Source organism: Mycteria americana, chromosome 7 (genome assembly GCF_035582795.1).
Source record: "Mycteria americana isolate JAX WOST 10 ecotype Jacksonville Zoo and Gardens chromosome 7, USCA_MyAme_1.0, whole genome shotgun sequence".
In the NCBI taxonomy this organism is placed as follows: domain Eukaryota; kingdom Metazoa; phylum Chordata; class Aves; order Ciconiiformes; family Ciconiidae; genus Mycteria; species Mycteria americana.
The window spans coordinates 59,532,451-59,556,928 of record NC_134371.1 but is presented as its reverse complement, the minus strand read 5'-3'; the positions used below and the strand labels follow the sequence as shown (position 1 = coordinate 59,556,928).

Genomic DNA, 24,478 nt, shown 5'->3' with positions numbered 1-24,478 from the left:
AGTCTTAAAAAAGGAGAGAATCTGGATGTTCCCATCAAGATGTAATTTGAAAAGCTCTTGTTGGCACACCTCCGCTCGGCCCCAAAGAGCAGGACCCTGGCCCCCCGTGTCAATGGAGTGTGATGCTCTCGACTCGGGCCGCGGGGCACGGCCAGCCCTCGCTCTGCGCCAGGTCCCTGCACAGAGCCAACAGCGGCTGCAGGAGCTGCGAGCCTCGCCGTGCCAGGGAAAGGCCATTTTGTTCAACGCTACAGGAGACGTAACAGCATCCTTTCGCTGCGCGCTCTGCGCCTCCCATCCCTCCGAGCCGCGCTGTCCCTCTCCGCGTGGGCAGGAGTATCACTCTTTTATGAACAGACGTCAGCAATGACGAACAGCGGCGCGGAGAGAGGCTGCCGGCAGAGGCACTGCAAATCTCCCGTGGACAGAGCCGTGCTTCACCCCCAATTTCTGCTCGGCCGCTTCTCCGGAGCACGGAGACACGGGATATCTTGAGCATCCTCGGCAGCAGCGAACGAGGGCGAGTCCAACGCCCCAGACACGAGCGTCTCCGCAGCTCTTTATTTCCAAGGACAGGAATAAGACTTTGATGTGGAGGGTGCACACCTGCAAACGTTAATAGCAAAGGGCTGTTTCTGGAAAGGTTTTGGGTGGTATATTATCAAGGCAGCCTAAATAACTGGGTGCACAAGCAGGCCACGTAGTTCCTGCTGCCTTGTGCCGCTTGGCTAATCCAAGCCAACGCCGTACCTGTGCCGCTGGCAGCCGCTGCCCGCTGGATTTTATCGTGCACACAATTCATACGCCCATCAGCTGTTGTGTTCACTTGTGGTCAGTCGCATCCTCTCCTCGTCTTGCTGTTTTCTTCTGTTGCTCAGCTAAGTTTCTTGCCTTATATTTTTGTCTTTATTATGTGTCATATATTATATGTCTTTAGTAAGGACTGACCATTAGGACCCTGCATGAGCAGGGACACAGGACACTGTACACTTAAGGGACTCTTGGTGGAGGGTGGTAAATTCGCAGCTTGAGTTTCAGAGTGGAAAGCTTTGGCTTATCCGTGTATCTGGCCCATGGAGCAGAAAATCCCAAATAGCCTGGCAGATTTACTCCGATACCTCCGACACCCACTCTGCAGGCTATTTTCTGCCCCGCCAAGCCGCCGGCACAGCCACCCCCGGCACTGCAGGAGAGCAAGGGGAGACTGAACAAGAAACACACACGAGTTTGAATTTATGTAAAAAAAAAAAAAAAAAAAAAAAATTTATTTTGGAGGAGGATTTGAACATCGACATGCAGGTACAACATGAATAAAAATTATTGCACCGCTATTATGTGGTAATTGTTCAAGTTTCTAAAAACACAGAAATTCCACACTTTCTCTTATCTAGCTAAGTGCTGAGTGACACAGCTTGGCGGAGCCCAGCTCAGGAGGTGCTCTCACAGCCACCTGGATATGGTAATCGAACACAACGTAAACACACACTTCTGTCAAATCTTCTACTAGAAGTACAGAATTATCCTTCACATCCAGTAAGAGAAAACCAGAGAAAGACTTTATCCTCCCCTCTTTGGAAGAAAAAAAAAAAAAAAATTAAAATACTCCAAATCACACCTTAATGCAAGTGTGGCAACCAAAACCACTGGTCACTCCTACCCCTTCCCCAGCAAGCGCTCTTTAGTATATTAGCAGCCAAAGGCCTCTGACATTCAGACCCAGGAGTGGCCATTACAATGCTAAAGTCTAATATTTACAATAAATATCATCCATTTCTCTTAGTTTGCGACAGTAAGAGACAAAGGGAGAAATAACACTGAAATGAGGCACGGGGCAGGAATGCGCCGGCTGGATGCAGGAGCAGAGAGGAGCTGCAGAGGCTGGAACCAGCTTTGATGCCATCATCCCAACATGGATGAGGAGCAGGAGACACATCCAAACCGACAGAAGGAAATAGGGAAACAAAGCAGGAAAGCAGCGTATTTGGATGGTTATGTGCACGGCTCATTCACCAAACACACACCACACGCACGCAACTTCTACCTCCCACCTCTCTGACTCAGGGTTATCTACAGAGGCCAAGTTCTCGGCTTGCTGAGTGCTTCACTCAGGTACCGTGGGTCCGATCCTGCGCTGGGGAACAGACTCTTGCACTTCACACACAGCTTTTCCAAAATCTCGTTCCTCCCCGACATGTTTTGCAAGCTTATTTGAGAAGGTATTTAAGCAATTCTTAGCAGAGCAAGGAATAAGTCTTGGTGTATCTACCTGCTTTATTATGAAAATTTTAATGAAAAAGTCTTTTTGCCCAAACTTTTTGCTAAGGTGCACCATATAAATTTGAAGGTGGAACTGGGACGATGGGGCACCTGGCACACCAAGGGAAATTGCAGGACTGACCAGGAGCAGGGGATATGGGTCGTCATGAGGATGCTTTCCTGGTAACGCTGTTTGGCTTTGGCTTCCAAAAAACCAGGGTTTTTTAAATTGCACTGATCACTTTCTGTACCGTAGCTACAAAAAAAGGCAATGAAACACATACCTCCTCTTTGGCCAGTTCAGGCAAAAGTAGCAAAAGCTGTGACATAGCAAGCTTTTTCACTCCTCTTTTTAGGCATAAAAAAGGATAACTCTGCAATTCAGCACTGGAACCACCGGCTGCAAAGGGAGGGAGTCAGCAGCTAATACAGCTGGCACCTTCTGAGGGTCCCCTGCCAGCCCACGTGGGATGAGCCAGGTTACCCAGCCCTCTCTCCTAAGAGCAGTGGTTGGTTTTCCCCTTAGGTGTTTTAAACGCAGAGCCCTTCGTGGATGCCCCAGGAGCACACTCACAGAAGCAGCTGTGTCACCGCAAGGAGAAGGAAATGGGGACCTGCCACCCAGGGAGCAGCCAGGTCGGACCACGTCCTCACGACCCCTGGGCTCACTATTTAATTGATACAGAGACTTCCATCTTGCCAAGGTTAGGTGCTCTCAGGAGATAAGGTTGAGGCTTGTCTTTGCAATTACCACAGACTCGGGATGCTGAATCAATTTTTCACTGTTCCTGTCCATTTTATCATATACTGTACTGCCAATCGGACCTTGTTTCTCAGCAATTTTTTAGTAGATCAACCCATCAGGGAGAAAACCAGCCAGATAAGTATCAGATCATGCCAAGTCTGTTCCTTACTTGCTATTGCTCCAAATCAGCACAGAATCATGCTCATCAGCAAGAGTGCTTTGAGAGGCTGGAGATACCCAGGACCCTGACAAGGCAGTGGAAATATTGCGGTTTATAACTGCAAACCAAGTGTATACGAGTAGCCTATGAATTCCAGAAAAAAGAGCAATGAGACAGCACAGCAGGCTCTGCTCTCAATACCGTCACAGCAAGATTTATTAACGTGTTATCTGGGAGCGTTGAGGCTTTGGTTAGTGTGTTAACAACACCGTACATGTTCACACAGACACACGGAGTAAACACTCATTTAAACATGTTAAAAAAAAAAAAAGCTCAAACCAAACCAAAACTTGGTCCAGAAATGAAACCCAAGCAGCCAAAATCAAGTATATAATGGGGAGAAACAATGGTTATACAGAAAGGAGCAGGGTGAGATTCCAGAGATTTTTGTGATTTGTGGATTGAGCTGAAACCAACTTGAAAGAGATGGAGAAAATATATTCCTATATAAAAACATATTTGCATTTAGGGAAAGCGAATCAAAACTTCAAGTTCAGAAAAAGCCAAGACAATGAAGAAGTCAGCAGTGTAATGAAATCAGACCAACAGAGGCAGGTTTTAGCTTGAAATACTGTTGCACAGTCATTCTGCTTCTAACACAGTAAGCCAGTGAGCAGGATACTAGACCTTGCGGGTGATCCACAGGGAGATACACTCAGACAAGACTAGAATAAAAGCTGAGCACAATCTGGGACAAATGACGGGAGTGTTCATTGAGAGGAACCTTTAACTGGATGAAGAAATGGCTTACAGTGCTATAGGTATCACCACTCGACACATTTATTGGTGTATTATTATTGATCTAATCCTCAGCAAAGAGCACTGTTATCCAGAGTCGGTCACACTTAAAGCAAAGCAATGTCTAAACCTAAGAGCAAAGAGTAATTTTTTAATGGAAAGTGACCTCAGCAGTGGAGATGATCTAGCTATCAAAGCTGAAATCTTAAAGTATCACATGTGTTTTGAAGTCTGCTTGCAGCTTGTCCACAGAACTCGAGGAGTCAGAACTCTTCATAGGTTTTTTTTGTTTTTAAAACGGGCAGATTCAGAAAACTCAGCAAGTTTCCCAAGCCCCAATTCAGAAATGTTAAGGAACACCTTAAAATCCCTACCTATTTAGACTCACCAAGAGAAGGAAAAGTCTCCAAAGGTCATTTATCATTGAGATAACTTTGCCCAAGACATACTGGAGAACACGCAACTACAAATTTCTCTACTTTAAAATCAACCTACAAGGCACCCCTTTCCTGGGGTCATTTATTCTGAGGCAGGGCAAGTTATGAATTGAAGCCAGAGAAAGGACGATAAAACATCACTAAAATTTTAAAAACAGAGGGAAAAGTTGCCATGTGTCCCATAAAGGGTAAGTAAAAACAATCCCCAAAAAAACAGCTTACGGATTGGAGTTTTCTACTTCTGGTAATTCCACTGAAAAATACTTTAGTTGGTTTAAAGGGAAGACAGGGATCTCTCTCTGTCCGACCCCTCCAGCCAAGTCCCTTGCCTCTGTATCCTCTAAGGATGCTTGCAGGACTGTGAATGCACACGGTGACAAAGAGGTCTTACTTGCACTGAAGAGGGTTTGTAGTTCCAGAATAACTTGTGGACAAGAGAGTAGTTTCTTCTTGTCAAAAGACATCAGATTGTAAATTCAAAGAAAAAACTTGAAATTTGTGAATTTCAACAGCATTTCAAAGAGAAGGTTGAAAAGCGGAAATTTAAAAGCAAGCTGCCTTTTTTGGACTCAGAATTTTTGGGATCTCAAATAAATGCAGGATTAGAGGGAAGAGCACACAGGCCCTAAACTCAGGCAAAATAAAAGGTCTGGAAGGGAAAAAAAAAAAATCAATAAACTGTTTCTTAAGCCCTGCTTTAAAGATACCCTGTTCTAAAGAGACCTCAAACGGCAAGCATTACTGTGTACAAAAATAGAATAGCAAGGATGAAAAAACACAAAAAACAGTATGAAAAAAACCCTCCCAAAAATAGATGTACACAAGTTCTATTTTATATTAGTGTATATTACAAAATTCAAACATGCAGTCTCTATTTTGAATGTAGAATGCTCCAGTCCATGTGTACCAGGGATGCTGCTATGTTTTCTTTACAGCACCATCATGTGACAGGGGAAAGTCTTGTATTTTCAACTGATTTGTAACCTCTTTGCTTTTTGCTTGCGTGAGAGTCCCTTCTTTACAGGGCCTCGTGCTGCCATCTGGCAGAGGAGAGGCTCTCAGAGCTGCTTGTCCAAGAGCGTGAGACAGCTCTTTTGATGGAGTGATTTTGCAGCTACCTCCCAACCCTTCAGATGCTTTAGCACTGCAAAAAGTTGCCTCCTTTTTTGCCACCACAGGACATGTTGCCTCCCAGGGCTTTGCTGAGTTTAATGACTCTGCACAGGATCCGCTCCTTGTGGTCAGACTGTCTGTGCTAGACAGTTTGGCTTTCTCTTGACACACTCCTGCTTGTGAAGTTTCCTGCCTTTTTTGTTTCAAATCTCTCTCTTCTTTACAGGAGGCAGCCAAATGGGGGAAATCCTTTCTCTTTTCCACCTCTCCGGAACCAGACATACTGAGCTTCAAAGGGCCTAACACGCTCTGAGCTAGCGGCACTAACTGAGACACAGAGAGAGCTCTTTCGATAGCACCGGGGATGAGGAGCGTGGAGGATACAGGACCTGCTGGGCTCGTTTTGCTGGCGGTTGAAGCACTCTCTGCCTGGGACGAGCTGGGTTGCTTTTCAGTACTAGGACTTTTTTGGGACATTTCACTCACGCTTCCCGGAGACAGAAATGAGGTGCTGTGCTGTTCTGCAGGCTGAAGCATCTCCTTGTGATCCTTCTCACTGCGATCTGCGGGGCTTCCCGAGAGAGGAGTGCTCACGCTTGCCGTGCACCACGAAGAAAGTGCCAGCAGAGGTTTGGAATCCTGTTTTTTCTGACTGCTTTCTGCTAGCAGAGGGTCTTTCAGGTCAAGCTTACCACACGAGGCCCCTGAAGAGTCACCTTCTTCAAGTTCCAGGAGTTTGATAGATGGGCACTGTATATGTTCTATGTGATCTATTGTTTTTTGAGTACTTGTAGTTCTCCGTAGGTCTTTGATTGCTTCAGAAGACTTGTCTTTTGGACCAAAACACTCAAAAGTTTTGTTTTCAGGTAATTTATGTTCCTTTGCGGTTGTTTCTGATCTTAGGAATGGCTTTTCTGAATTAGCTAATTTTTCTGGAGAAGTTCTTGGGAGGACGTCTGATGGGGAAGGGTGCACACCTATTTGCAGTGGCTCTGAAACAGGCTTGGCTTGTTGATTATTTCCCTTCTGCAAATCATCTGTACCTTTTGGATCTTCAGGTAGAAAGGCATCATCTTCAATACTATCCTTGCTTTCCAATTTAGATGAAAACTTATTATCCTCGTTAAAAGAATCTGAGCCTTGGTCTCCACTGTCAGGGGGCTTGTCCAGTCTTCTCCCATCCTGACTGTCTTCTGAACCATCATCTGTTTCATCTTCAGAAGAATCTACTTCTCTGATGGCCTCCTGCTTTTGCAGAGACTCCCTCCTCTCCACCCTGTCCTGTCGAATAGCACCCAACTTCCGTGAACCCGGCTTCTGTAACATCCCTTTTTCCGCTAGCCCAAGTTTGCCACCTGTTGTTTCATTTGCAGATTCTTGTAAGCTCTGGAGACTAGGATCCCTCTGTAGCATCTCCTTCTTAAATTCAGAGTGAGAGATATCTAAGCTATGCTTACGTGAGGAAGCCAGCTTCTTCTCAGAAGAGGACAGCGAGGCAGCCAGTTTCTCAGCCGACTGCACTCTCTTTAGCAAAGGAGACCTAGGGGGCTCAGCACTTTTGGGGCGAGAAATTTGTCTCACCAGCGGTGGAGAGGAGTGTAGTTTTACTGGAAAAGACTGAATAATACTGGAGCTGCCAACTGAGTGTCCTGGTAAAGGAGATGGGGAGCGCTGTGGTGATGTGGACTGTGGGGTTGGTGATGGAGTGTGAGCTAGTGGTGACAGAGGGATGTTTCCTGCAGATTTACGCCTTGGAGATCTGTACTGCCTTTGAAGCTTTGGTGCTAGTCCATGCAGAGAGCTGGGTCGGATGTGTCCAGAGCTGGCTGGAGAATTGGGAACACTGGAACTGGGAGAGCTGCTCTGGGAAGAATTGCCACCAACTTGAAAGAGGAGGGGGAAAAAAAAAAAAAGAGAGACTAAGAAGATTAATACATATTTGACCATTAAAACAAGTTATTGAAAATAAGACATGCAAGGTCAAGACAAAATATGCCATGTTACCACAAAGCACTGCAGTAATATTACAAGGTAATATTGCATGGCTTCTGATGGAAAATTCACATCATTGTCACACAACACCAGAATGTAGTAAGAAACACTCTGCTATCAGAACATTTTTTCTGAAAAAAGAAACCTCCAAGCAGATAAACCATGTGTTTCATTGCTATTCTCAAGATGCAAATCTCTTTATTCCATCAGCTGATTCAATTTTCAAATATGACTTTGCCACACTGTTTTGATTCCTTTTCTCTGAACTAACACAGAAAATGTGTCAAACTGCTACAAAAACATTGCAACTTACAATACACATTTGCATCAAAGTGAAAGGATGCTGTAGTACAGCAAATGCACTCTTAAAAGGATGTATGGATTTTCATTTTTAAATGAATCAATGAGTGAGAACACATCCATCCTTAAGGTAATCGACATCACAGCTGTCATTTTACTTCACAGACACACCTACTACCTGCTGCTGTGTATTTTATTTCAAAAATTAATCAATAAGCAAAAATCTCCAAGTTTTTTTCTGTTTGTGTGGATTTTTTTGTCGTCATTGTTGTTTTGTTTTGTTTCTTTTTTTACCTGAGTGTACAGACTCGGGAGTGGATCTGTAACTCTGCGTTGGTGACCGAGGAGACAGGTTGTGAGTTGGAGAGCCAGGCACACTTTCTCCAGAAGACAGAGAGCGGTTTAGTGAAGATAAACTCCGGCTGGTATGAAGTAGCGATGCTTGTTTAGTGATCTTCCTCAACAAAGAACTCTTCTTCTTACTGTGGAAGAGCATTCAAAAGTTGTTTACAAGCCCAAATAATTTATTTACCTTTATTGGCATATTTCAGTCAATTTTATGGCATAGTTAAAGGGAAAAAGAAAACAAAAAGAAAAGAAGAACTAAAGGACGTACCTGCTGATATACATTATCTGCAAATTGATTTGACAAGATCTCTCTTGCATTATCTTGGTTACCATTTAATTTTCACAGAGAAACATCAAAACGAACCTTTCCTGACCATCCTTAGTTTTGCTTTTCTTGTTCCTACGAGCCATCTTGGATTTGTAGCTGGCTTTTCGAGCTGGACCAACTTTGATGGACGTGTTCTCAAATGGCGTGGTGGAGATGGACACTTTATTTCCACTCTGTCAGAAACAAGACACAGAGACATTGTATAAAACATGGCTATTTGAGGCAGATCTGCAGGCTAAGCAGGTAGGCTGCTAGTTTATTCCTGCCTGCCATTTTGTAAGCCTTTGTCAAACTCCATTTCCCCCTTTGCATTTCCACCTATCATTTATTAAGAAATTGCTGAGAGAAAGCTCTTTAGTCAGGCTTTCACAAATGATTAGCTCAGACCCCAGTTGGTAGGTAAAGCTTTCCAGAGCAAGAATAATACAGCATCTGACCTCTCCCACTGAGATCCCAACTGCCTCAATTTAATACTTGTAATACTTGGAAACTTGAACAAAGTGATATTCTGTCACCAATCCTATTCCCAGTGCTCTGACTGATGGCAGATGTGAGCATATGAGGCATCTATCATGATGAATCTGCAACACAAAGCATGGCTTGTCTCACATCTCAAAAAAAAAAAAAATCCTGATTGCTCCTCTATTTGCAATCCCAAAGACTTCTGTCTCCTGAAACGGTCCAAAACTTTGGGTTTTATTTCCATAAATGGATTCAGCTCAGAGGAGGTATCAAAATGCAAGTCATTTAACTGGATAATTTTAAGACCAACCATTACAAAGCTGCTTTTAAATACCACTAGGAATAATCCTTGAGAAAGCAGTATTAAGAGCTAATAACATTAGCACAGCCTAAAGGCAAAAAATAAAAGTAATTCAGAAAAATTTTAAGGTATTTGTTTCTTAAAGTGATGTTTGAGGAAAGGTATACTTAAATCTTATTAACCTTTGTCTCTACTGCTGATAAAAATGTATCTGATGGGTCCTCATTTCTTACACAAAATATCTGAGTTCAGCTTAAATTACATGCAGACAATTTTGGAGATTTAGGGATAAAGCTACAGCAATGAGTTTTCACAAAATAAAGACCAGGTGCTGTGTACATACTTGTATTTCAGACAACATCAATTAGATACCTACAGCGTTTCAAACAAGCTGTCTCATATTTTGCATATTACCTATTTTCCAAATTCTAACAGTGCTGAGTCCCTACCTTCAGAATCAGCTCCACCACTTCTGTGTGCACCAGTCCATGGACCGGCTCCCCGTTGACATGGGTTATCAGATCCCCTTCACGCAGACCTGCTTCGTTCGCTGGACCGCCTTCTTCCACGTGCTGACAACGAGAAGGGGATGACTGATTTCAGAAGAGGAATGAACAAGATTGCTGGCCAGATCAGACTCAAAGCCCATCCATCTCATCTCTTGCTGCAGCCAGCATCAGCTGCCTCAAAGAAGGGTGAAGGAAACCACTGACTGGCACAGCCAAGCACAAAAATCTGCACTCTTCCACTCCTCCCCCAGCATCCTGCCAGTCTTCTCCCGATCCAAGGCAGCCAGCCAGGATGGTTAAGCTGATCAAGAGACCAGCTCCTCCCAAAGCAAAAGGCTTAACACACTTCCAAAAATTTTCAGCACTCAGGAATGCTGACCAGATACTCTTGATTTCCAGACAAGCATTCAATCTTTTTCAATTTCTTTGCCATCCCAAATCCAGCAGCCTTCCATGTACATGCTGGAATCCACAAAGGCCAATAAACTTTTAAATAAGACTCTGTGCCATGTGTTTAGGGTGCCTATATTGCATCTCATCCCAAACAGAGTTTCTTTTTCCACTTTCCATCCTTTATTAACCTATCCAACATCAGATCTTTTCCACCATGAACACATTGCCTTTCCCCATCACTGTTCAGAAAGGTAAGCCTCCTTTACAGTGAGGAGACAGATACACTTGAGAATACTGCAAGTCTCCCTCTAGCCAGAAAAGACTACAAATCAGTATCTTGGTAAATTCAGCATTTTTCAAGGAAAGCAGAGAGGAGCAAGGGAAAAATGCAGCTTCAGATTATTTTTCTAGGTAAGAATGAGTGTTAAATGATGACAAAAGCATATGAAGTCCAAATTGTCTAATGAACACAGAGATACAAGGAAAAGAATGAACCACCTTTACCCTGACTCCATTCTCCCTAACAACACGATTCAAACAACACTGCTTTGGGGAACTGATCATTTCATGTTTTGTTATGTTAACTTTTATGTTAACAAAAAAGAAAGACAGAGATCAAGTACCAGAAGTAATGGGAAGGAAGAGATACGGACATGGAAACCAGACCTTTAGCATAGCACACAACTAAGCCAAGAGCTAAATCCCTAGGCAATCAGCATAGCAGCAATGATGCTTTAAGGCTTGTAATCAATTCCAAGCAACCGCTTGGAAAACCCCAGCAGACTATAGCCTGCTTCTGATCAGTTCAATTGCTAACACAGGTCTGAATCAATTAGCTATGACTGGCCCTCATGCAACAATGCCAATAAATAGAAAGAAGGTATGTACACAGAAACATGCTTTAAAGTATGTGCTACAGGTGAAAGAAGGTGGATTCATGTAACCAGGGAAGAAAGAAGGAAAGAAAGGTTGCTGTGGTTCTGTGATGGGCTTGAAAACTGCTACAGGTAAACCCCAAAGTGCTGTTATTTATTTATTTAAGGGTTTCCCCCACCCCAGAAAGATAACTTTGGGTCCGAGTAAGGAGAGAGGAAACAGAGTGGCAAAATACAATATATAAAACTAAATCCCCCAACCCTGGCTAAATGCATTTCTGGCCCCAAGGGTACTCTTTTTAGAAAAACAGAGACATACCCAGACCATGTGATGCACAGTGTAGATATCACTGTCACCCATATAGACGCGAATAGCACGGAGAGTGAAACCGTATTTCTTTCCAGCCCGATGGATGATGATTGGTGGTTTCAGGTTTGCGATAGCAGGAGAAAAGTCGCGGCTGGGTGAGGAGTCCCTCGAAGATGGGTTGGAGGATAGAGAATGAGGTGACATTGGACTGGCCAATGGAGAACACGTGTGGTGATCTACAGTGATGACACAAAGGTGGGCAAAAATTAGGAAACCAGGCCTCCAAAAGGGAGAAAATTCTTGTTAGAGAACAGCTAAGGAAACCATTTCTCCCAATGCTCTTAAAGCTGGTGGTCTTCACCAGAGCTAGGTTTGCCTGCAGCTTCAATTAATTCATGCTTCGAAATAGAAAAATCAGCAAAGTTTCCAAAAAGCACATTTGGAAGTGTGTATTTACTACAGCAGCACTGCTCGCCTAGGATTATAGTTGGGTCACAGTGTTTACTACTTCTCTTCCAGGGTTTTACAACACATCTTAAGCATTTGCCCTAGGCACAATCCTGGAACACCCTGTTTCAAGGTTATGGTATATTATCTTCCTCCAAAAGATCAGATAGTCTCTAGATCTTGGTGCAAGTTACATGTTGGTGCTGAGATAAATCAAAATCAGTTAGTATTAAAAAAAAAATCAGCAGGTAATCAGACAACAACTACATCTAGGTAGTTTTGGTAGTGTTTTAAATTCACAGGGGCAAATATATTTAATCCTAAAAAAATTAGCTACTGCAGGGACTTTGCTACTAAAAAACCCCCTCACAAGTGTATTTTAGAGTGTGTTTCCCAAACGAATAGCTGAGGGCTGGGCTATCGGCTAAACAATCTGACTCTGCTTGCTAGTGGAACAACATCTACTTTTAAAAATACAAAGCAAATACAGAACTCTCATTTTAAAGTGAAGCTGGTCAACATCAGTAAAATAAACCCAAAGAGCAGGAATATTAAATGCAGCTGTAAAAGGTAATGCCTAATCCATTAAGAAACACCTGCTGAGTCGCCCAGCACATATTTACCTGGCAGATGAGAGCAGCTCTGGAGGAACCTTTACTGGGTGATTAAATACACATTTTAGAGATTTTCATGAGGGAGTTTGTAGTTTGAAAAGCAACCAACGCCCAAACCACAAGAAACGTAACATGCATTGCCACAACAGTGCCAAGAAGCAGTTGCATACCTGCCTCCAGCTCCCCAGCTGAGAGGGGCAGGCAGGCATTGCTCTACCTGCTGGGTTGGCACTCGTGGCCCAGCTGCAATTTTCCTGCTCCCACCTAGGCAGGAACAGGTACAGCCCTGGAAATACGGCAAGGACTTATCCTCTGGAAAGAGGGACAAAGCCCTTGTGGGGAGAGCCTCCTGCTGAACTGGTCTGTCATAGCTTGGCATGGTTGGGCTGTTTGCTAGAAGTTACCACCTGGCATTAGGAATTGTCAAGGTCTGGCTCTGCTTGCAGACAGAGCCGGGCCAACAAGGTAAGCTACTCAGTGTTAACTTGCTTTGTGAGTTATTTACACTATTGAACTCTTGAACATCCAACCTCAACCAAGTTATCTGCAGTTGCTGAAACTTCCTGGTGCATGAATGCACCAGACACATACAGTTCCCAAACAATGCCATAGTTAGCACGTGAACCTCAAAAAATAGTACCGTGAGGGTTAAAATCGTTCCATCTCTATACACTTCCTTGCTGTACCACTGTCTAGAGACCAGCTAGGAGCCAATTTAAACAAAACTAGGGAAAGAATAAGGCCCAGCTGCCATTTGCAGAAGCTGCAGTCAGACCACACACACAATGCTCCTGTCTGCGGCAAAGCAGTATTCATTATCCTGCTGAGCAGTAAATATTAAACCGATTGTAAAAGTTAGATCTCTCCCCTCCTGCCAGAAGGGCATTATTCCAGGAGAGCCAAAGGGGAGGATCTGTCTGCAGACCTTTTGTTTAGTGCTTGCAGATTCCGACAATGCCTCACCCGAGGCATTTCTTACCTGAGGGAATCAAGAGAGACAAGGCAGTAGCGGATGCTGATTTAATCACTTTATTGACAGGTCTTGAGGTACGTTTCTCCCCTGATTCCCCAGAGAGCAACCTGTGCCGTGCCCGCCGCACTGCCAAATCGCTGATGGCTTTTGGAGTGGTAAGGTCTGGGCCTTCATTGCTATTACTGCGAGCGCGTGGATCAGAGAAATCTGCAGTGCTCCCAGCTACAGTTTAAATTAAAACAGATTAGAACCACAGGGAATTCCTAACAGTCTATTCCCCTACAGGCAAAATACATTAAATCAAAGTCATGTTTACATGAAGTCCAAGAGTAAATTTTCCTAAGAAGAAACCCCAGGGCTTGAATTTTTATTTACAGAAATGGTGTTATTCTGAATACAGAAAATTAGCAGCTTCTGTTCTGTTGGAAAAGCTCGCTAATGAAATCACGTTGCTCAGTAGCAGTTACATGAATTCTAAAGCTGCGGTGCAGTTCTGCAGGCAAGCCATTTCAATGGGATCGTTCACAGATGAAAACAGGTTTATGGAAAGTGCTCCATTTTTACAACCAGCAAGAACTGTCAATCTTTAAGTTAAAACTGCCTGTAACAGAAGACCCAGGTTCTACTGGAGTTGCACATAAAAAAATCCACTTTAAGAGAATACTAAGGTACTAAAGTCAGGGAAAGTAAACATGCGGATTGCAAAGACAACCTTAATTTGCCCCCTTTTGTGCACTGTAGCAATTTAGTCTTGAATTACTTAACCTGCTATACTTATATATAAATGCAAAGTAATCTTGAAAATCAGACTGGGCATGCAACAATAGCAGGTACTGGGGGTGCTGTACTCAAGCTCAATGCCTCAGTTCCCCATCTGATACCTTAAAGGGGCACTACGAAAATACATTAATTATAATTTACAAGGTGCTCAGAAATGAAAGCAGTGAGCATCACAGCAAGTCCACAAGGGAAATTAATCATTCTGTCTTCAAAAGCAAATTTTAAGCAACGTGCAATAAATAAAGCCTAAGGGCCACATTTTGAACAACGAGGACAGAACAAAACATTGATCATCGTTATTTAAGTGGGCACGACTGCTCTGCATACTAAGTAAAACAGAAAGTACCATGAAAATAAAAATTCAAAGCACCATTCCCATAGACCTCAGTACCAGATGCCAGTTCAACATTTAACAGCCACAGAGTTTCAAATAAGGCTTCCAGACAATGAGGAACCCAGAATCGGAGGCTGCATGTGAAAAGGCTGCGATATGCATTAGAGGAGCACTCCAAGACAGTGACAGGAATGAAATTCTTTTCTTGCCATCCCCTGCCTCTGACTTAACCTTGCAGGCTGGGGACACTGAAGCAATGGTATCCCTGAATCCCATGCGCTGGACTAAAGACTGCTCTAATGCATTAGGCTCAGGGGAGCAGGCTGCCCAGGGAAGCTTCAGCTTTGCCTATTTCAACTTGTAGATACTCAAATTTGCAATGAAAGTGTTCTTGCAATTTTTAATAGCATGTTTTAGGCTTTTAGTATGAAATTGAGAAACTAAGGTTCCACTATGGCACCCAAGTATGTGGTAGCTTACTTCCTTCACTCCTACACCTTTTCCTATGGGTTAATGGAATACGTGATGGCAGCACCGGGCCTCTTCTGGGAGGATGAGCCATAGAGGAGAATGGGACAATTTTGGAGGAAATTTCACAGACTGCATTGCAGAAGAGGAACAATGAGATGTGGGGTTCTTTGGCTTTACTCTAGTCTGGAGGCAAATTTCCTCTAAGGCATTTCCACCTTCTGCTATCAATCCACCATCACATCTGCCTAGTGCCCTTCGCCTTGTCCTTGTCCAGTCTTGCTGCCACTCGGACTCCTTGCTCAGTACTCCTTTCCTCTCCTTTCCATCCTCAATGCGTCCACAATTGCTTTGCCTGCTTGCTCCCAGTTTCCCCCAGCAACTGGTTTCTTATTTTCTTACCCAGTTAGTCCTTGTTCTTCAATGCTACAATCTAGTTCTTCCCCTAAATACACCTTCCTTCTCAAATATTATCTTGCCAACCTTCAATTCAACTTCCCCGCTCTCTCCCATTGGGCCAAATTTCCTTTTTTTCCTCCTTACTACTTCCTACCAGTTCCCAGCTCTGGCTTCCTCTGTACTGAGAAACAGGCAGCTTCACCCTCTGCCTTCCCGGTGCCCTGAAAGGGGCAGGAGCTGGGGACACTCCAGCACTCAGAGCCCAGCCCTGCACCACAGCAGCCCAGGGCACCGTCGCAAGGAAGGTCCTGCTCAGGCCAGTGCTGCAGAATGGCCCCAGGATGGACAAAGCTTCTGAGAAGTCAAACACTTGACTTCAAAGACTCACTCTACTAAACCTAGGCTGCACTTTTTTAAACCTGCAACTTGGCTTGGGATACTTGGCTTGCTGAGCCAGCAAGTATCATGTCCCTGACACAAACCGCACTCCCCCAGCAAATTTCAAGTCTCTAGTCCAAATTTTTTTGATAAATAAAATCACAGGAAACAGGGATCTGCTAGTATGGCTGACACCCATATTCTCTAGCCCCAACTCAGCAGTGATCTGCTCTGACTAATGCTTAAAATAATGCTGCCCCATGTAGGTTGTAAGTAGGCATAGATCATATGGGTCTCAAGCATAAGACACCCTTAATCAATTTGAAGTGACAGGACTGAAATATAAGATGTAATTTTGAAGAGATTAAACCACCAATGTCATTTTAAAGGCAAGGACATCCACAAAAATATACTAAAATAACCACTTAGCATGAGACATTCACATCACTCAACATCCAGATCCCCAGTTTTACAGAGCTAATGTCTGCAAGCTAACACGGCTTTCTTCAGGACCATGACACCATCACACTGAGCGCGTACCTGTCAGCGTTGAGGTGCTGCTGACGGCTGTGGAGGGGGTGGTGGGTCCAGCATCACCTTCCAGCTGCAGCTCTTGCTCCACAGGCTGTTCTGGAATGGGCACCGGCAGCCCCTCCCGTGACTGCACAGCAGATAAGAGCATCCCCTCGGACTGCGGCCTTTTGAGAACAGTTCCCTCGTCCTCAGCAGAGATGGCAAAACGGGGCATATCGAGAAGCCCTGAGCAGCGTCGGCGGACAGTCAAGGGCGGGCTGGAATCGCTCTCCGTGTGTGAGGATTCAGACATAGACAAGCGCTTACGCAATCTAAGAGAGAAGACAGGACAGAGCCCCTCAATTAAGTTAGGGGGATAATGAACTTCAAAGGGTGAAAATAGCGCACAGACCCAACTCACACATCTGAAGCCAATATAAGATGAAGTTAGGAGACAGAGCTACATCATTAGGACTTAAATCAGCAAAGGCTTGGGGCAACACCTGAGTCTAGATTTCCAATATATTGCATTGTTAAGCTTCTAAGAAAGGAAGGAATAAAACCAAATTCTGGGCATTCATGTATTTTACTGACATTTTTATTAGAACACAAGACTTTTTTGATATTCTGAACTTTAGAAACTTTGGACTTTCCTAATGGTTTCACTAATTTGTGACAAATGGTAAAAGTCCAGAAACACCAGACTCACTGATGGATTCACTGATGTTTGAGAAAAAACTGCTCTTTGTACATCTCCAACATAACTAGCCTTTCCACAAATGAAAGCTTTACTTAAGGTTAGAATCTTTTTAAGTTAATTGAAAGTATTTGCTACAAATTTAGAAGATGTTAGTACTTAATTAAAGACATTTAAGGACTATATCACATTCACTTTCAGCTATTTATTCCACTCTTCAGGCTTCACTTGTGGAAATGTGTCATATGAAGCATTCCTGACCTAACACTGGTCATAGAAGGTTTTGGCACAGGTTGGTCTTTCTCAAATGCTATGAGAAACCAAAAGACTTAGTTCTACAGAACTTACATTTCAGGAGACCCAATCACCCAGCTGCGGTCTCGACTCTTCAAGCCGCCAAGGCTGTCCAGCCGGTCATCTTTTTCTTCACTCAGACTCCGTTTAGTTGGTGGTGGAGTCTTCCTCTCTTCGTGGATGGAAAGACGTTCCATGCTGCTGTACACCTGCATATAGCAAAAGATCCTTCTGTATAGAGAAAACAAACCTCTGTGGCCTTTTCTGATCAAGGGGCATAATCTCTTCTCAAAATGAAAGATACTCCCTGAAAGCATGAACGGCAATGTTCTTTGACTAACACAGCGCAGATGTGACATGCTCAAAGCATGCCAGGGAGGAAAGGAAAAAAACAAGCTTTAGAAGCATGAAACATGCTTTTCTACAACAGCACCCAACACTTCTCCTCTGAAAACAGCCCAGCACACCACAGAAATACTAAACTTTTTGAAATTACTTGATTTTTGTTCTTAACTATTTTCAAATCTAAGAAGAGATATTGCTAAAGCAGGCTCCACAAGTCTTGAAGGCTGGCATCTGGATCTTGAAATCTTACTACACAAATTCAATTCAGTGATAGACATCATGCTCATGACCCCATTTCATTATCATCAGTCTATCAGCATTGCCCCAAGCTTACTTCAGAACAAAAAAGTCCTGCCCTCCTCAAGGAATCTACTATAATGCTGACAGCTTAATGAAAGTGCCTTTCTTGGTTTTACAGCCGTCTTTAAATAATTAAATGATTAAGCAAAAAAATCCATCCTTTTAAAACTACACTTGACTGTGGACCTAATTTACATAAGAAGAGATTAATGAAAATAATGTTATTAAAAATTCAGAGCATCAACAAGATAACTATTAATAAATCATATGGCTGAATTGTCAGACAAGAATTTCAAAATATAATGAGCCTTTTATGCCTCCCACATTACAAATGCTGTATAATTTTCCAGGTCTTAAAATAAATTCATTAAAAGTGAACTTTTTCTCTTTGTGGCAAAAACACTGAACTCTAAAGAAAAGCTTCAGTCTAACAGATGAATAATACTCATGGTGAGAAAAGGCAGAAAAAAGAAACCCTTACGTACTCATGAGAACTTTTTCAAAACCCCAACTAATCCTCAGGTCCAATTTTAAACATACTTTTGGTGATGCAAATCAGGAGCAACTCCATAAAATTAATGGTAACTGTTACTTAAGCCACTGTAGCCTGGCTGAATACAAAGAAGAATGAACTGTGCTTCAAAACTGACTCGAGTAGTGGAAACCTAGAGGAACTATCATGAAAAACTGAAACATCATTCAGGGGCCGTAAGTAAAATTCCTACTCCCATCTCATCAAGAAGAAGGAAATACTGTTCATAGAGTGGGCTGACCTCAAAACAGCACTACTTCTCCCTTCTGCCCCTCCCCAAACATATTTTGTTCTATCCACACTAACAGCAGAGTTGTACTACTTTGTAATGTCCGTAATCACAGCTTTTTCTTTCAGATCACCAGAGTAAGAATGAGACACCTGCACAGACCTGAGTAAGGCATACTGAAGCATGGCTAGAGGGGACCTCTTCAGGGTGTCCTGTCCATTTCCCCACCTCAAAGCAGAACCAGCTCTCTTGTAATCACCTGACAGATGTTTCTCCAACCTGTTCTTAAAAGCCACAGTGATGGAAATTCTATAAATTCCCCAGGCAACCCATGCCAGTGCTTAATTATTGCTCAACATTGGAAACTTTTTCTTATCATCTATCCTATACCTCCCTTAGTGCCCATGATTTCATGTCAGTTCTGAGTAGAGCAGGAAGACCAATGTGTCCTTTCCTTCTTAGCAGTTATGTATTTGGAAACACATTAGGTTTTATGTTTTGTAGATCTCAGATCATTCTTGTTGCTTTCCTCTGGACTCTCTTTTACTGGTGCATGTTTATTTTAAGGAACATTGCCCAGAATAGGACAGAGTACCCAAACTAAGGCAGATGGAAGGGATTTCTTCATTTGCCTTGCAGAAAATATTCACGCTTGTTCAGTATGGTAACTGCCTTTTTGCTTCAATTATTTGGCACATCTAACTCATGATGCACTATATGCCCAGATCCTTGTCTTTGAAACTGTCACCTTTTGCTCCTCAGGCTCTATTTGAGACAATGAACAGCAGAGGTGTTAACTTCACCTGTGCTCTTACTGCATGGGATCCCTTTGATTTTAGGCCATTATTCCAAAATGTCAGAATCAATGTCATCCTAATACCATCTTGTCATCTGCTGGAAGACCCTTTCAGAATGACACTGTTCAAAGCAAATAAGCTTTGGACACTCCCTATGCCAGCATCCAAGTCATTAGCAAAAACATCAAACTGTATCAAATGCAGGAGAGACCTCCGCAGTACCCTGTATATTAGTGAAACATGAAGAAATACAAAATCTTATTCTCCAATTATTCTTGCACTCATCTTCTAACAGGCCACAAACTATCATGGAATAAACAACATACACAGTTTTTTCTTTCCTCAGTGAATACTAAACACCATGTGACTCCCACATATCATCTGCATGATTAAAATCTACCCCACATGAAGCAATGAAACTGTGTTCCTCTCAGGATTTTTTTCTTTCAACAAGCTAGCATGCTCCTACCTTGCTGAACCTCGGCGAGCATGAGGAAAACTGCCGAATTTCCACGTGATCATCATCATTAGTGTCCTCCTCTTCTTCCGAATCCAGGTGTTGGTACCGTTCTGAACGGGCTGCAAACAAGACATGGCACATTTCATCAGTGCGGGGAGTGTTGGTAACTCTCACACCTCAAGCATTCCTACTTTTCTACTTACAAAGAACTTTGAGTGTTCATACACCATGCAGGGTATTTTCCTTAACACTGAAACATACCCAGCCAGTTTTGCTCATCCTGTACAATTAGCAGTGAAGAATATCTCCTTCCTACTGAACTTATCTTATATTATCAGCTGTATTATATTCTAAAAGCAGCTGATACTCAGCAGTTGTCTAATCTTGCAGACCCTTCGTGGTAGCAATATTTCTTCCCTACGGCAAACAATCATATGGAAGGAAATACGGAAACAATTCACTGTCCCAATTTCCAATAAACAGCTTTATGATTTTACAAAGTCTGTCCTGCATACATACATACAAGCCTTCTTTAAAAAATAAAAATATTTACCCCCAAAAAATATTTCCTCTTCTCCCTCCTACAACTAGAAAAAGGATTAGATTTCGTGTAAGAAAATGGGCAAGCAGCCAATATGCAAAGCTACTTTTTAATGCAAAAAACTAAACTGCCTCCAAAGAGATTTTGTGCTTTGAGATTTGCAGCACTGGATTTCTAAGCGAGCCGCATTGGATTTTGCAGGGCAGGCGTTAATAAGTTTGGCTACAGAAAGCTGATAGCTATACTGAGCCAAATTTGCTGCACTGTATCAGCCAGAAAGCTACTTTTGTAAATTCTAAAATTTTCTGCATTAGGTTTTATAACAGCAACGCCAACTCTTATCAGTGTCTGAGATATTTCCTGACGTGAGAATTCTAGCCTTTATAAAGGACTCACATCAAAGTCACCCCGATAACCTGCTGAGCATGCCTGGGCACTTGGGGAGTTTGCCATCATTCCTACTTGACGGGCCCACTGATTTGCACCACTGAATATAACATGGTGCTTTTACCCACCAGGATCCACTCGCGGCTGCTGTGCTGAGCCTCTCCCAATCACTGACCCAATTCAGTGACCAGAGCTCAAGTTCAATGTCTGATAAGTCCAATGAGCAGGGGGAACACACTGCCACCTCGGTTTCTACATATGTGTTGTACCAATGTAACCTCAATAGATGCAAAACACACCTCTGCCCGCTCTGCACTGCTTGACTCAAATTGCTCTCTGCAGCGAGTACGTGGAGATTTCTCAATCTCTCTCTCTCTCCATCCTACCTCTCCATCCAACCCCTAACCTAAAAGCTTCTTCCCTAAACCGGGAGAGCATTATCTAAATAGGATCTCTGCTTTTGCAGCGTGGCAGCTGAGGGGCTGGAGGCAGGCTGCTCTCTCCCTCCCTTCACCATGAGTAAAGCACAGGAGCAGAGCAAAAATGTGCTTCATACAGAGTCAGCGAGTCCAATGGCCCTGGGAGAAGGATGGAAGAGATTCCATTGAAGTAGAGCAGAAATTTGCATAGCTCAGGAAACCAAAACAGCCCAGTATCATCCTGTGCTGCAGCTGGAGTGGGGGAAAGACACCCCCCCACCCCAACCAGTGACGAGGCCAAGCCCCTTCCACCTGCTCAGCTCCCCAGGTCAAATGAGAAAAGCTAGGGAGCAGAGGCTGAGGGGACAGAGACCTCTCCAGCCCTCACATGACGCTCCTCCCTTCTCTCCCAAGAGCACCAGCTGTGTCTGGTGCTTATCTGGAAATACCAGGAATCTTACATAGCACTGATACCATGGCAGTTCCCAGACGTTTATACGCACCAGACAGGCACTTCATATCTCATTAGAGTTAACAATACTAAAAAAAGGTGATACACTTGCAGTGAAAATAATTTACGTTACTTTAAATCTCTAAAGAATTTTCCCTACATACTTGTCTTCAAGGTTTGGGTTTTGTTTGCCTTTTTTTTTTTTAAAAACATTCATTGGCTGAAAACGGTCACTAGGGAAAGATAATACTGCTCAAAAACTCATGGAAGTTGGATATACCAAATGCTTTGGAAATACTGTAATAAACCCGGCATAGCAACCGCAGCACCTCTCACTGCAGAGCCATGGCTGGCAGGACCAGAGGCACCAGTGAAAGGCCAACTGACTTCAGCAGCAAAATTTTTTTCATTTAAAATTCATTTGCTTTCACAGAAACCTTACTTGGCATTCAACAGAAACTTTTTAAAGCAATTTCCATCAAGTGTTTTATTCAATTTCTAACAATGACTTATCTCTAACAATTTCAAAAATGAAATATGCACAAAAAATATGATGCCATTTAGGCTGAATCTTTAGTCTTACTGTCAAAATAGCTTGTGTCATCCTCAGATTCCAACTGTGGGATGAATTCAGCTTTCTGCCGAAGTAATCCATTCCAGTCCAAATCTTTAAAAAACCGATGCTGTTTCACTTCAAAGGCACTACCTGAAATAAGCATCTTTTATTGCAGAGTATTTCTTTCAGCATTTGCATAACAAGAAAAACAAACCCTAAAAATATCAAGAGCCTAAGAGAATGTACCCGAGTACATCTAAGTCACACATTTTCCAGGAATTTTGAGAAACAACTTTTCCTTTTACTGAAGTGGTGATGCAGGATAAAATCTGAACAAGATTTCCTCCTTCCCACCTCTTCTTCCTCTTTAATGACAACACATGACTAAACTGGCTGGAAGACAGCATCTGCTGTTACATTCCACAGCAAGTTGCAAGATAAAGAACTAATTAACATCTTAATTTAAAATTTCCAAACTCTAAATACCATCTTGATCATAGCTAAATAAAGAGAGCAAACTCAGAAAGGTACTTAGCATGTGCGTTGCTCCACTCTCCTGAATAAACTCATCCAAGCGCTTAAAACAAGGCAGGGGCTTACTATCTTCCTGAATTAGTATCTTTTGTTATTAACCTCAGAAGCTTGGGTACCCAGAAGGAAAAACTAAGGATTATCAGTCTACTAGTATATGCATTTTTTTTTCAAATGAAATTAATATTCATAAAAGATGCTACCGTCTTTTTAAAAAAGAGAATAGCAGAGGAAAAGAGATAAAAGGTTTGTTGAGTGCCAGTGGCACTACAAGATGCCAAGTGGAACAGCAGTCTCAGCATTACAGGTATGTAAGAAATAAAAAAAAAAAAAAAAAAAAAAAAAAATCAGTCCATCAACTCATTTTATAAGGCAAGAAACTCTACATCTTTTCCATGACAGCAACATCTTTCAAGTACATGGATTTGAAGTAAAGAACAACATGTGAAAACCATCTAATATCATTATTAATTCATGATCTATTCATCACCCTTGTGTGCACATGTTAAGTCTGCTGAATACATGTGCCTTTTGGAATTCTTATACGTATAAGTGTTTATTTTATCCTTAAAGTGTAGTTTCCAATTGAAAATCCAAAATTAAATCAAATAAATCAAATCAATGAAACAGACAACCTGTGCTGTGAAGCTGCAGTGTTGCACAAATGATTTTAAAACAAGAGCGTAGCTAGAGATTATTTATCATTATTTACTATCAGGAAATGAGAAGTGTAGACTTGTAAAACTTTAAATCTGACATTATAAGACAGAAAGATTGACATACGCATCTGACTCTGCCAAAGAGACTTTGCTGTATTTTTGGGGAATTCTACAGTACAGGCCTCTAGGAATGGGAAAGTTTTCATTTATTTTATTACACCCAGGAGTTCACATCCATGTAGGGGATTAAGCCCCTAGTCAAAGAGAACTTCAAAGAAATCTCATTATACACTGTTCAAATGGAGACACAACCCTCAAGGCTTTAATGGAACAGCACAAATTTGAGAAGTTATGTTGCCAAGCTGATGGTGCTCCTGCTCCTTTCTTGTTTCCCAAACAAGACAGTCTGACTCTGTCTGACTCATGTACAATCTACACTAATTCTCAGAGCTTCATCACACAAGATTCATTGAACCCAGTATAAACCGTTTCCCAGCTCTAGATGAGCATTTTTCAACATGGGTGGGTGTGCATCACTGGCAAGGCAGCTTCTTTTCCTGCTTCTGGCTAGTACTTTTCCTATGCACAAGGTTCCTACCTGTTCCCATTCTTTCCAGAGGATTTTGGCGGAGAAGCTTAGAAATGAGGTCCTGGGCATCTGGTGGCAGTGCATCATCACCTTCTGGCCAGGCAATTTCATCTGGGGACAAAAAGAGACTTGACATTTTCTACCAGCTTCACGACCAATTTGAATAACCATTCACATTCCTATACTGTAAACACAGTGTTCAGTACTGCCCCAGAATCATAAATACCTTGAATTCAGCAGCTTGCATACTTAATATAATTCAAGCATTGACATTTTCCAAAATGCATAAAATTCAGTGTCAGCTAAAGCTGCTGTCAATCCAATCAGTGCTTGTGGAGAAAAAAAAAGCATTAAGAACTCTATTAATAAAGTATGAAATGGGACTTCCATGACAATCCATAAACAATGACACTGACAATACTGCAGCTGTATCTTGTGCCCACACATTCCACGCTTTT

General features: G+C 42.6%; 1 protein-coding gene across 9 annotated transcripts in view; it reads right to left on the bottom strand.

Moving 5' to 3' along the window:
* Positions 1-1,244: 1,244 nt before the first annotated feature.
* Positions 1,245-24,478, bottom strand: part of MAST2 (microtubule associated serine/threonine kinase 2) — a 199,586-nt gene continuing 176,352 nt past the window's right edge. For 8 of the 9 annotated variants that reach the window (XM_075508684.1, XM_075508685.1, XM_075508686.1 and 5 more), the window contains 11 exons: positions 24,030-24,131; positions 22,269-22,391; positions 19,897-20,006; positions 17,279-17,433; positions 16,261-16,565; positions 13,368-13,583; positions 11,337-11,563; positions 9,690-9,812; positions 8,514-8,650; positions 8,096-8,283; positions 1,245-7,392 (listed from right to left, as the gene is read on the bottom strand). In XM_075508684.1, the coding sequence (XP_075364799.1) occupies positions 5,315-7,392; positions 8,096-8,283; positions 8,514-8,650; positions 9,690-9,812; positions 11,337-11,563; positions 13,368-13,583; positions 16,261-16,565; positions 17,279-17,433; positions 19,897-20,006; positions 22,269-22,391; positions 24,030-24,131 (3,764 nt within the window). In that variant the 3' untranslated portion in view covers positions 1,245-5,314. The remainder of the gene's footprint in view (positions 7,393-8,095; positions 8,284-8,513; positions 8,651-9,689; positions 9,813-11,336; positions 11,564-13,367; positions 13,584-16,260; positions 16,566-17,278; positions 17,434-19,896; positions 20,007-22,268; positions 22,392-24,029; positions 24,132-24,478) is intronic. The other variant, XM_075508689.1, reaches the window with a different exon arrangement.